The sequence below is a fragment of the Papio anubis genome, chromosome 1 (assembly GCF_008728515.1).
Source record: "Papio anubis isolate 15944 chromosome 1, Panubis1.0, whole genome shotgun sequence".
NCBI lineage: Eukaryota > Metazoa > Chordata > Mammalia > Primates > Cercopithecidae > Papio > Papio anubis.
Window position 1 is genome coordinate 206,164,182 of NC_044976.1, and position 13,837 is coordinate 206,178,018.

Genomic DNA, 13,837 nt, shown 5'->3' on the forward strand with positions numbered 1-13,837 from the left:
TCTTGCCTCAGTCTCCTGAGTAGCTGAGATTACAGGGATGCACCACCATGCCAGGCTAAGTTTTTATATTTTTAGTAGAGATGGGGTTTCATCATGTTGGTCAGGCTGGTCTTGAACAACTGACCTCAAGTGATCCACCCTGCCTCGGCCTCCCAAAATGCTGGAATTACAGGTGTGAGCCACCGTACCCGGCCAGGACTAGAAACATCTGTCTTTTCTTTCTGGGGATAGATGGTTTTATGGTTTCCCATCTCGGTCTTCTTTTTGTGGCTCTAAAACTTTTTATGTGCCTACTTTTGGGATGCTGAAAGTGTTTATATTTATGGCTAGGTGCAGAGAAACAGGGAATAAGCTGTTGGTTCAGGAGGGAGGTAGAGGAGGGTTTGGGTTGAAAACGAGAGAGGAGGTTGGAGGATTCCGCATGTGCCAGGGCAGCTTCTGGATTGAGCTACAAGTTGGGGAGATACTGGCTTCTTTCCTGCATGGTCTGTGTCTGATTGAATAAAGCACCATTTCCATTAAGAAAGGACATACGGCTTGGTAGTCTTTTTTAAACTGAGGAGCCTGCCTCCAGAATGGTGTGGAGCCACTTTCATTCCCACTTGAGTTCTCCAAAGTTTAGTTTTCAAGAACCCTAAAGATGCATGCTGCAATACAAACAACAAGAAAGCTCACACAGAAGTCTTCGGGTCAAATGTGTGGGGTTTTGTTGCTACTGTTGTTTTTATCTTCTCCATGATTAACAGACTTTTCACAGAAACAGGGGTGATAGGAGATGCATAGGAACAGTCTCCCTAGGCAATGGTAATTAAAACAGGAAATAGAATACAAATTCAACATTCTAATAAAGCTTAAAATTCCTTTTCAGAGGCACTGGCCTCTTTTTAAGCTATTACCACAGAACAGCTGGAGTCTTTTTTCTGCATTTAAGTTAGTCACCACCTTTCTTGGCTCTTTTCATTAAAGATAGGGAAACTTCATTAGGCTTAACTCAACTAAATAAATGGACCTTCTCTGGATTTGTACAAGTGGATAATTACCTATGGTAAATTACCTTCATTGTATGTATAGCTATAAAAAGGTAGTATCACCTCGGGAGGCTGAGGTGGGAGGATCGCTGACCCAGGAGTTCAAAGCTGCAGTGATCTGTGATTGCACCACTGCGCTCCAGCCTGGGTGACAGAGCGAGACCTTCTTATCGCTTTACAGAAACAAACAAACAAACAATCAAACAAACAAAGCAAGTAGTTTCAAACAGACTTTCTGCAGTGTGGGGTCAGGAAGCTTGGGACTTTGTGAGCAGCTTTTAGGGATATATCCAGAAGTGCTTCTGATAGCTGTATTATAAAGACACTTAAATAACAGACAAGGTATGATGACGTGCACCAGCAATATTTGCCCACTTTTAAGTAGAATTTAAATTTTTAAAACTTTATAAATGTTTATATCATTATATGTTCTCTCCATCAGTTGCTTTTTTTTTTTTTTTTAACAACCTACTATTCTTTTGTGCCTTTCCCAAAAACTCTGGTATATGATTAGTCTTAATATTATCAGTTTTAAAAATTGTTTTAAAGTAATTGTACTTGCTGAAGATAGGACCTGGGGTGTATTTTACTGTAATAACTTAATTGTCTGGAAACAACCCAAATGTTCATTCATAGGGAGCTAGTGACATAAAATATGGTTTATACACTACAGTGGAATACTATACAGCCATAAAAACAAATAACTTATACTGATATGGAATGATCTCTGGGTTATATATATTGTTTGTTTGCTTGTTTTTGTTTTTTTTTTTTTCTTTTGAGATGGAGCTTCACTCTTGTTTCCCTGGCTGGAGTGCAATGGTGCGATCTTGGCTCACTGCAACCTCCACCTCCCGGGTTCAAGCAGTTCTCCTGCCTCAACCTCCCAAGTAGCTGAGATTACAGGTGTGTGACACCATGTCCAGCTAATTTTGTATTTTTAGGAGAGACAGGGTTTCACCATGTTGGTCAGGCTGGTCTCGCAGTCCTGATCTCAAGTGATCCACCCACTTTGGCCTCCCAAAGTGCTGGGATTACAGGCGTGAGCCATTGTGCCAAGCAAAGTATACAACAATGTATATCCTATGGTGTGTATTAAAGGGACCAAAGGAAAAACAAGACATGTATGTCTGTGTGTTTATGTAAACACAGATACCACTGAAGGAATATACAAGAGACTGATAGCTCCATTCCTTATGGGGTAGGGCATTGGGTAGCCAGGGAACAAAGGTGAGAGAATGGATTTTTTTTTGAAAACCATTTGTACCACTTGACTTTTGAACCAAGGAAATGTATTACTCACTCAAAAAGTAAATACATAAAATTAATATGTTAAAAAATAAGTAATGAATTTTTATCATAATCTTACCTTCAAAAAACGAAACTTAATTATCTATAGTGTTGTCCAATAGAATTTTCTGTGGTGATAGGAATATTGTATATTTGCACCATCCAGTACTACTAGCCACATGTGGCTTCTGATCACTTAAAAGATGACTTGTGCAACTGAGGAGCTAATTTTTAAATTTGATTTTCATTAGTCTAAGTTTAAGTGGCTACTTGTGGCTAGGAGCTACCACATTGATTGGGTATAGATCTAATGTATATGACTTAAGACAGGGTGTGGTGGCTCATGCCTGTAATCCCAGCACTTTGAGAGGCCGAGGCAGGTGGATCACCTGAAGTCAGGAGTTCAAGACCAGTCTGGCCAACATGGCAAAACTCCGTCTCTACTAAAAATACAAAAATTAGCTAGGTGTGGTGGCAGACACCTGTATTCCTAGCTACTAGGGTGGTTGAGGCAGGAGAATCACTTGAACCTGGGAGGCAGAGGTTGCAGTGAGCCGAGATCATGCCACTGTACTCCAGCCTGGGAGATAAGCAAGACTCCATCTCAATGAATGAATAAATAAAAATAGAGTGTATGGCTTAGAGTATCTTTTCTGTTTAGACCTGACTAAAGCTTAGAAAGAATTGTTATAGGCTCTCAGGGTAAAATTTATTACTGTAAATCCAAAAAATCCCTTTTTTTTGTCCTTGAATTAAATGCTGTCACCTCCTTCTTGAAAGGAGGGACTATTAGTCAGATTTGAAAGTCCTCTTTATTACCCAGGAAAATCATTTTTATGGACACTTGGTCTTTCTGTATCTGGCTTGGAAGCAGTCTGTTTTTGATAGGTTGACTTTTTCATCTTGAACACAAACCCTGTTTGTGTGTCCCCTACTCCCCAGTTTGATGTGCCAGGCACTTTGTTCTCAAGCCCAGCAGCTGTTGTGGGACGAGGGGACAGTTTGCATGCTTAGCCAGCAGCTGCCAGAAACATTTCTAATCTGGTTTTGGCAGGAAATAGGGCACAAGTGGAAGCCAAGTTAAAAGAAGCTGGAAAAATAAACAGAATGACTTTGGATGTCACTTCATATGTGGTCCATTTTCAGCTGAAGATTTGCCCCAGTAATTTGCTAATATGACTGGACTGTGATCCCTTCCAAAGGCAGGGTTGAATATAGTCACCTTTGAGATCCAGGATCTAGTCCAGTGCTTGGAACATGCTTGTAGGAGGTTATTGTTATTATTTTTTCAATGATTGACTACACTGCAAATTTGTTTAATTGGTTTAATTAGTAGCTTAAAACTGTTGTTCACCCAAGATAAACTAGTTGTAGGCTATTATTGGTTATGGGTTCCTTCTCTCTCCTTTCTACTACACAGTATCACCCACCGTCTCCTCTAAAGCAAGACATTTTGAACTTTTTTTTTTTTTTTTTGAGACAGAGTTTCACTCTGTCACCCAGGCTGGAGTGCAGTGGTATGATCTTGGCTCACTGCAACCTCTGCCTCCTGGTTTCAAGCTATTTTCCTGCCTCAGCCTCCTGAGTAGCTGGGACTACAGGCACATGCTACTACACCCGGCAAATTTTTGCATTTTTGGTAGAGACGGGGTTTTACCGTATTGGCCAGGTTGGTCTCAAACTCCTGACCTCAACTGATCTGCCTGCCTCAGCCTCCCAAAGTACTGGGATTACAGGTGTGAGTCACCACGCCTGACCTTTGAACTTTCTTTAAACATTATTTAGACTGGGCATGGTGGCTCATGCCTGTAATCCCAGCACTTTGGGAGGCTGAGGCAAGAGGATTGCTTGAGTCTAGGGGTTTGAGACCAGCCTGGGCAACATAGCAAGACCCCATCTCTAAAAAAAAAAAAAATTAGCTGGGTGTAGTGGTGCATGCCTATAGTCCCAGCTACTTAGGGGACTGAGGCAGGAGAATCAATTGAGCCTGGGAGGTTGAGGCTGCAGTGAGCCGTGATCACACCATTATACTCCAGCCTCGGTGACAGAGCTGGATGACCGTGTCTCCAAAACAAAACACTGTTATTTATTCATCTATTCTGCTGCAAGCAAGCGTATTTTGCATATTTGTGAGCAAGAAATAAGCACATCTTAATTTAATCTATCTTTTCTACAAAGTAAAAGGCTTTCAAAAGGTGAAGATACAGGTATAAATGTGGTGTCTTTTTAAATGGAAGGCAAAAATTCTTCAGGTTGGAATATCCATTAAGAGACTTTTTGTCTCTAAAGTGGAAAGTTTACTAAAATCGTTCTTTTGGGTTTCCTTTCCATCAAATTCTCCATCCTCTAGAAGCCCAAGCAGCCCCAGCCTTGTAGATTCCCAAGAACGCGTAAGGTGTGAAGTGTTGTCTGTGAGGAAGGGATCTGAAATCCGATGGGCTTCTGCTAAATCGTGTTTGGTTTTCTTTGCAGACCTTCACTGCCTGGTGTAACTCCCACCTAAGGAAAGCCGGCACCCAAATTGAGAACATCGAAGAAGACTTCAGGAATGGCCTTAAGCTCATGCTGCTTTTGGAAGTCATCTCAGGTTGGTGTTATGTATCCCAATCCTATGCTTTCATGTGTTAATCAGTAGGTAAGCAACTATTTAGAGATGATTACATCAGAAGTTCACTTTGAACTTGGCTGGGCAAGAACATGGTATTATTGCCAAAGAAAACCTTTCCAAAGAACAATCTGCCTGGAGTTATTTTTGTGTTCTAAAAAAGGAGTGAATTCTCTTTAAAAATGACTTATTAAAATAATGTTTATACCACCAAGCTTGAAACAAAATAAGAGAAGAAAAAATGACTTCACATGACTCCCTCCATGCTGCCCTCTCTACTCTTCGTCCAGCTAGAGCGTATTCCGGAAATCATCTTGTATCCAAAAATCTCCATGTTGTAGATGTTGGCAGAACTCTGAACATATAAGCTAAAATCCCAGGGGGGCTTTGATTTGTCCTGAATTTCAATTGGGCGATTTAGACTTTGGACTAGAGAATGGATCACCTTTGGAGAAGTGTGACTGGGAAGGATTATGGCAGATCTGCCCTGATCCATATATCTTCATAATCAGGTGTCGAACGAACCCTGGCAGCCACCTCTGTGATTTTAACTAGGCCATCCTGACTTCCTCTAACAGTTAGCCAACAACTCTGAATACTCCAGGGACTCTAACCAGCTTCTCTTTTTACTCATTTGTAAGTTGGATCATGGGCCAAACCAGACTCTCCCTGCAGATCTGAAAAGCATATGTCCTTCATAGTATGGCTGCCTGCTGGTCCACTTGATCCTGAAAACCTTTTGGTTACCGTTCCCTCATTGCTGTGATTTAGAGAGACCAGGCACACATCAGAAATAGTCATGTAACCATTTGTTTTTAAGGAAAAAATGGATTCTGAGGTTTGGCATCTTGATTCCGCATCAAGAGGTCACTGTCTCCATGTCTGCATGATTCTCTTTTCATCCAACAGGGGAAAGGCTGCCCAAACCTGACCGAGGAAAAATGCGGTTCCACAAAATTGCTAACGTCAACAAAGCTTTGGATTACATAGCCAGCAAAGGGGTGAAACTGGTGTCCATCGGGGCTGAAGGTGAGAAGTGTGGTGGGGTGGCCCTCTCTGCCACACTGACCTTATAGCACAGGTGTGGGCTGCTACTTGAATTCTCTTCTTCCCTCCCTTTCACCATTTACTGTACCTGCCTTGTATCAGGCTCTCCCCTAGGGCGCTGAGTGCACAGAGATAAGAACAAATGGTACCCTGAGTGGGAGACCAAGCTCTAGGTTCTTTGTAAAGCATAGAATTAAATATAATGCTGTCATCTTCAGAACATTTACAGGACTGAGAAAGAACTTACACATCCCACTGACTCTTAATAAGAACTAATAGGAAGGAAGTGGTCTCTTTGTTCTCTATGGGAGACTGGGAATTTGGCGAGGTCAGCAGGAGTTGAGATTACCACCATATGTACAACTGAGTCCTGCTACTTGTCAGCTGCGGAATGCCGTTAGAAGGGTCAGGGTAAAGATGAGACTGCGTTCTCTTTATTTGATTATTTAAAACCTTAGTTCATGTCTGGGCACAGTGGCTCATGCTCATCCCAGCACTTTGGGAGGCCGAGGCGGGTAGATCACCTGAGGTCAGGAGTTCAAGACCAGCCTGGCCAATGTGGTGAAATCCCCGTCTCTACTAAATTTACAGAAAATTAGCTGGGTGTGGTGGCGCATGCCTGTAGTCTTTGTAGTCCCAGCTACTCAGGAGGCTGAGGCAGGAGAATTGCTTGATCCCCGGAGGCGGAGGTTGCAGTGAGCCAAGGTTGTGTCACTGCACTCCAGCCTGGGTGACAGAGTGAGACTCATCTCAAAAAAAAAAAAAAAAAAAAAAAAAACCACCTTAGCTCATTGCATGTTAAAACTTTGGAGATTCCTGGGTGGTTTTCAGTGATAATACATAATGCAAGATTTGTACTTATTATTAACTCAGAATTTATTTAAACTAGAGACATTTGGTTATGAATACTGTATTTATAACCAGACATACTGCGATACTTTTAAAAACATAAACCGGTCTTTCCATATGCACATTTTCCAATAGCTCTGAAGTCAAAATTTATATATAGGAAAAAAGTTATGTCCTGACTATGTTATCTGTACATTAATTTGTTGTTTTCTTACCTGCAGAAATTGTTGATGGTAACGTGAAAATGACCCTGGGCATGATCTGGACCATCATCCTTCGCTTTGCTATTCAGGATATTTCAGTTGAAGGTAAAAGACATGGTTAAAAGTGTAATTGTATAATCTGTAAGTTGAGCTTATGAATTAAAATTTGAACAAGATATTTGAAAGTCCAACAGTCACTTACATGATTGAATGAGAGACATGTAAGTGGGTTCTTCTACATTTGGTATGTGTGTAAGAAAAGACCCCAGCAGCACTGTTTCATTCATGGAGGCTGGAATCGGTTTGCACAAGATGAGCACATGTTCAGAACAGAAGTCGCTTTTTCAAATGAGCATTTATTGAGCTTCTTGATTGCTTATTATGCTAGTAAATTTAGAGCTATGGCAGAGTTCTGTAGTCTTACAACTGAAACACTCTTTATACCCCAGGTATAAAAACAGAATCTGTTGCAATCCACGTTCATTTGTTATTTCCTTTACGTTCTTCCTCCTTACCTCTCTCCCTTTTTCTTTTTTCTTCTTTTTCTTTTTAAACAAGACCTTTATGGTCACTGTATCTTTTGGCCTAACTACTGTTCCATCATTATCATAGAATCTTAATCCTTGGCACTGCCACTGAAGATAAAAATCTTTAGTCTTTTACACTAACTATACTCCCAAATATTTTGATGAATTCAGCACTGTTGAAAAGTGTCAAATTGGCATTCTTAAAATTAGAACTTTGCCTGTTTGGCCCTCAAATCACAAAGTGTATAACTGCAGAATGTGTTTCAGGACTGTCTGCATTGTCCAACGATTTAGCTCCCCCGACTCTGTAATCTAGTAGGTAACCAAGTACCTGAGTGGTAAGGGGTGGAGACGTTATTTATAATTCTGCCCAGGCCAGAGTAGCTTCTGACTCTGATTTTTTTGTTTGTTTGTTTGTTTTTTGAGACGGAGATTTGCTCTGTCGCCCAGGCTGGAGTGCAGTGGCGTGATCTTGGCTCACTGCAAGCTCCGCCTCCCGGGTTCACGCCATTCTCCTGCCTCAGCCTCCTGAGTAGTTGGGACTACAGGCACCCACCACCACGCGGGCTAATTTTTTATATTTTTAGTAGAGACAGAGTTTCACCGTGTTAGCCAGGATGGTCTCGATCTCCAGGCCTTGTGATCTGCCCACCTCAGCCTCCCAAGGTGCTGGGATTACAGGCGTGAGACTCTGGTCTTTTTAAGTGATTTTAGGTACTCATCAACCAGCAAACATTAAGAAAGAACACTTTGCCTACTCGTGCCAGCTGACATGAAGCCTGCAGTACTTGCCCTTACGGACCTTCAAATTCACTTCAATTATTCCCTTCTGGCACCGGAGACCCACTTATGTCATCTAAAAATCAAACTAAAATCTAATGGCATTAACACCTCAACAATTCAGGCTCAGGAATGATAGCCAGCTTGAATTAATACATAGTCTGACTTTGAAAACTTTTGCACAATATAGTTCTATTACAGTACCTTCCTTTATGCTAATGTAAGAAACAAGAGGCTTCCTAAAATTCCTGCTTTATTTAAAAATTGTAAGTTATAATTACCAGTTTTTATATACTTCTAAATTTAAATATTTAAACTGTTGAACCCACTTTAAATAAATACTACTTTTAGAAATCTTGTTCACACTGTTGCTGGTCTAGCAAATCCTTTTTCCACAAATATTGCAGAAGTGAAGTTGACTAGAAATTGTTTCTGATTGGTTACAAATTTTACATTAGTTATAATAGGAATTTAAAACTTAATTATATTTCAAGTGTAGGTATGAATGGATTATCCATTAGAGTTTTCCCCAAAGTTGTTATTAACATGCCCAAAGCAAGATAGCTAAATCACAATATTTTGTAAAATTTTGCAATAAAAGGCTATATTAATCTGCTCTTCACAAGACTAAGAAACTAAGCATTAAAAAATTATAATTTTATTAGCAAAGTACCTAAATCTCTTCAAGCAGATGGTTCTGTAGTGTCCAACACAGTAGATAATTAGTTTGCTAATTTATATTTTTATTTGCTTAATAACCTCATTTAATTTCTGTAAGTCTACAGAAAAATCATCTTTATTTGTTTTAATGATACATAGTATGTTGAAAAAGTCATTATTATTAGAAACAAATTCTTTGAGGAGTGAGTTTCCTTCAACAAAACGATGGGCCTCTTCCAAGAAGGAAAATGAGAGATTAGGCCGGGCGCGGTGGCTCACGCCTGTAATCCCAGCACTTTGGGAGGCCAAGGCAGGTGGATCATGAGGTCAGCAGTTCGAGACCAGCCTGGTCAACATATGGTGAAACCCTGTCTCTACTAAAAATACAAAAATTAGCTGGGCATGGTGGCGGGCACCTGTAATCTCAGCTCCTCAGGAGGCTGAGGCTGGAAAATTGCTTGAACCTGGGAAGCGGAGCTTGCAGTGAGCCGAGATCACGCCACTGTACTCCAGCCTGGGTGACAGAGCAAGACTCTGTCTAAAAAAAAAAAAAAAAAGAAAAGAAAAGAAAATGAGAGATTAATACATGTGTTGATGAAAGCAGTCCAGATGTAAGTGGATGATGGAGCTCCTCGGGGTGTCATTCAGTGTTTCGTGATGCAATGACAGATAGCCCTGCCAATCCATAACATGCTTTTTACACCCATGATGAGGGTTTTGTGTGTGGACCTATTTGTGCCAAATGGCCGCATTTCCACTTTCCCATATACCTTTCGGGAGTAGGCTTTCCAGTAATGTACATAATTCACACAAGCTTGTTAACCTTTTGCTGAAAGCCTGAAAATGGATTTGGGGTTGGAGGAGGGTCAGCTTTGATTGTAGTAACCAATTAAATAAGGAAAAAGCCTTGTTTGACCTTCATGGCCCGAGAGTGTTCACACATATTCAGACAGAAATTAAGTGAAACTCTGTGACTTGTAAATCTAAACTTCAGTAACAATATTAAGATGTTGTAGATACATGTACCTTTGCTTTTCTAACCTGTTAAGTTTTATTTAAACTCTATTAAATACATCCCATTATTTCTTCCTAATGTACCTTTTCTTATTAATTATGTTGGTCAGGACTGCAATGACAGGCAGAATAATTGGCTGTGGAGTTCTGAATTTCAACATCCATATCAATTCACATTTTAATTAAGTCTTAACAGTTTCAGTTTATTTTCCCTTAACTAGCACTTGCTAGTTAAGAGACATGAACAGGAGTCATTCAAGTTACAGCACATGGAACTTTAGGGGTGTGTGTACTTTATCTGGGTTATGGGTCCAAGAAAATGTGAACTAAAACGGACAGCTTTTTTTTTGTTTGTTTGTTGTTTTTTTGAGACGGAGTCTCACTCTGTCGCCCAGGCTGGAGTGTAGTGGCACAATCTTGGCTCACTGTAACCTCCGTCTCCTGGGCTCAAGCAATTCTCCTGCCTCAGCCTCCCAAGTAGCTGGGATTACAAGCGCCCACCACTGTGCCTGGCTACTTTCTGTATTTTTAGTAGAGACGGGATTCACCGTCTTGGCCAGGCTGGTCTTGAACTCCTGACCTCAGGTGATCTGCCGGCCTCAGCCTCCCAAAGTGCTGGGATTACAGGTGTGAGCCACCGTGCCCAGCCTAAAATGGACAATTTAGGTAAATAATTACAGAATTATTTTGATTTGAAAAAATCAACTTCAACCCCTTCCTAAGATAGAAGAGGCCCCATGTTAGTTATGAGTCCACATGCTTTAGGGAATTTCTAAACCGTTAGCATTTAAATATGGGCGGAATCCTAAGTTATATAAGTGGCTTTGAGGAGCTGTTTAGATGTGTGTTGGTTTGGCTCCTCCAGGAAGCAAGTGCCAAGACTAACTAGAAATTGTTGTAGTCTTTCCAGCCCTTTGTGAAAACATACCATAGCATGGGTGGCTTAAATAGCAGACCTTTGTTTTCTCGCAGTTCTTGAGGCTGGAAGTCCAAAATCAGAGTATCATCATGGTCTGATTCTGTGAGGACCCTCTTCTTGGCTAGCAGTTGGCTGCTGCCGTGCTGTGCCTCAGTGCCACACATGGTGGGTGGGGGTGGGGTAGAACCTGCCAGTGAGCAGGCTTCCTGGTGTCTCCTATGAGGGCACTAATCCGATCATGAGGGCCCCACCCTCATGACCTCATCTAACCCTAAGCACCTCCCAAAGGCCCCATCTCCAAATATAGGTACATTAGGGTCTAGGGCTTCAACATATGAATCTGGTGATGGGCGGGAAGACACCAACATTCAGGCCATCCCAGAAATGCAAGAGATTTTTTGGGGAAAATGCCTATGCAGGATGAAGGGGAGGGAGCAGGAGATTCCTGAGGAGCCTTCAGACCAGAGCTCCTGGCTGACACCTGGGCTGAGAAGAGGAAGGGAGGAGGCTTGAGGAAGAAGGTCTCGGACTGCAGTGCAGTTCTGAGGTTAATTTCGCAAGGCCGATGGAGTCTTTAATCCTACACTGCCCTGAGAGGAGTCTCACATCGCATAGGGGTGTCTCAGCTCTGCTGCTCACCCCCCAGTCTTTGTCTGGAGCAGCCCTGGGGAATGTGGCCTCAGTGGGAATGCAGGGGTGTGGTGCATTCAGGGGGCTGCAGCTGGCAAGTCAGTTGCCTGTCCTGTGCTCCCAGCTGCAGCTGTGGGATGTCTGAGCAGCACATTTTTATGGTCATCACAGATGGTACTGGGTTTTTCTTTTGGTCAGAAGTCAATTGGCCAAACTTGAAATTTACCAATGAAACCCTTTAAGTGTTACAAAATCAGTGGGTAAAGGAGTACATTTGAGATGTGGTAGCATCTGTGAATTCCATTTACCTAGGAGTACAAATTACAAACCAGACGAATGACAGATTAGTTGTCATCAACTACAAACATTTTATTTTTTCATGTGAGTTGCATTGTAGACTATTTATGTTTGCATGTTTTTCAGGATTGTGTACAGTAAGCACTAAGTGAACACAAAGGATCCGATTGTCCTGTAACACTTACTTCAATTACAGATTGTGCTCAGCATTAAGCTTTGCTAGTCCTTTAAGGATACAGTCAATCAAGAGGCAGGGAAAGGTCTGTCAGCATCCACAGCCTCCTTTTCAAATTGGACACTTAGTCTCTGATCCTGAATAATAGGTGCCCCCAGTGTCACCTCACACAATGAGGTGCACGCAGTTTTTAAACATTTATTTTCAGCCGGGCACAGTGGCTCATGCCTGTAATCCCAGCACTCTGAGAGGCCAAGGTGGGTGGATCGCCTGAGGTCAGGAGTTTGAGACCAGCCTGGCCAATGTGGTGAAATCCTGTCTCCACTAAAAATACAAAAATTAGCCGGGCATGGTGGTGGCACCTGTAGTCCCAGCTACTCGGGAGGCTGAGGCAGGAGAATCTCTTGAACCCGGGAGGCGGAGGTTGCAGTGAGCCAAGATCCCACCACTGCATGCCAGCCTGGGTGACAGAGTGAGACTGTGCCTCAAAAAAAAAAAAAAAAAAATTATTTTCATTTAAAAAGGGGTAAGTCACCAACCACCCTGAAGTCTGGTTTTAGTATCTTTTTATGTTGGAGCTTATGATTGCTCCTGCATTGTCCTTTTGAAGTCCCTAAGTGTCATCAGAAGTTACTCACCAAGATCAGCGTTCTGGCTCCTATGCCTTGCAGAGGCTGTAAGAAGAGATGAGGTATTTGGTGATCGACCCCCTGGGAGGTCTGTTTCGAAAGTGACTAGGAGCTAAGTGAACTAAGCGGCATTTCCCTGGGGCCACTTTTTCTTGGCTGTCATTACAGAAACATCTGCCAAAGAAGGTCTGCTGCTTTGGTGTCAGAGGAAAACCGCTCCTTATAGAAATGTAAACATTCAGAACTTCCATACTAGGTGAGCACCGAGGGCCCCTGGTCCTTGTATTGTCAGTGGAATCTGTGGGTAGCATGGGGAACAGTGTTTGTGTGCACCTGTGTTTTCTCCTGCCTGAGAAACCTTTTATGTACGGAGGAGAACTCAGGCTGTAGAATTCTTGATGCTTAAAGTCTCCCAAAGGAAAACATTGGAGTAAGCCTTAGCATGCTGGTAAAACAGCACTGTGTTTGTAAGTGAATGGTGTTGCAGTGCCAGAAGGGTTCTACTGAGTTTGGGGGTATAAGCATGCATCTTACTTTAGTCTTCACCTTGGTATTGGGAAAAGGCAGCAGGAATGGCTGTTGTTTCTCAGGGATGAGGGGGACCCTGGCAGAGTCTGCGTACCCCCTACTAGCGACTAGCGACTCTTCAGCCCTCAGCCCTGTAGGAAATAGAACGATCCTTCATCCATCAGTTTTGCTCTGCTGAAATTCAAAAGAGGTAGAAAAATTATGTTTGAAAAATTGTAGGAAATGAGATGAATGAAATCTTGACATAAGGGGAGAGAGCATGATTCTGTCACTTGCTTCAGTCTTTCTCATGTAGATTGATCATTATTACGTTGAAGTGAAAGAGTTGGTTATATTTTCGCCTTTGGATGCTAGGTTACCCATGAATGCAAAAAGGCCCACCACTGGCCACTGATAATCAGAAAGATAAGGATGAACTGCGGTGAAAAACTGGGGAGGTTCTTCTAGTTAAACAACTATTCTCAGAATGTCTGCCAAGTGTCAGGCACTGAGCCAGGCCTTGGGAGGATAAAGGGGAAGAGAATCCTTCTTTGTCCCTACAATGTGCTGTTTGGCAGATGAGGGAAGCTATCAAGGGCTGGGACTTTCTGCAGGTGTCAAAGTTGGAGTGCCCAGACCTGCGTCCACTCATCTTGCTTTTCTTTTTCTGACTCCCA

General features: G+C 42.1%; 1 protein-coding gene across 2 annotated transcripts in view; it reads left to right on the top strand.

Moving 5' to 3' along the window:
- The window catches only part of ACTN2 (actinin alpha 2), a 76,004-nt gene that overhangs the window by 25,630 nt on the left and 36,537 nt on the right, over nt 1-13,837 (top strand). For both annotated transcript variants that reach the window (XM_003893721.5, XM_003893720.5), the window contains exons 2-5: nt 4,791-4,905; nt 5,833-5,952; nt 7,041-7,127; nt 12,822-12,909. In XM_003893721.5, the coding sequence (XP_003893770.1) occupies nt 4,791-4,905; nt 5,833-5,952; nt 7,041-7,127; nt 12,822-12,909 (410 nt within the window). The remainder of the gene's footprint in view (nt 1-4,790; nt 4,906-5,832; nt 5,953-7,040; nt 7,128-12,821; nt 12,910-13,837) is intronic.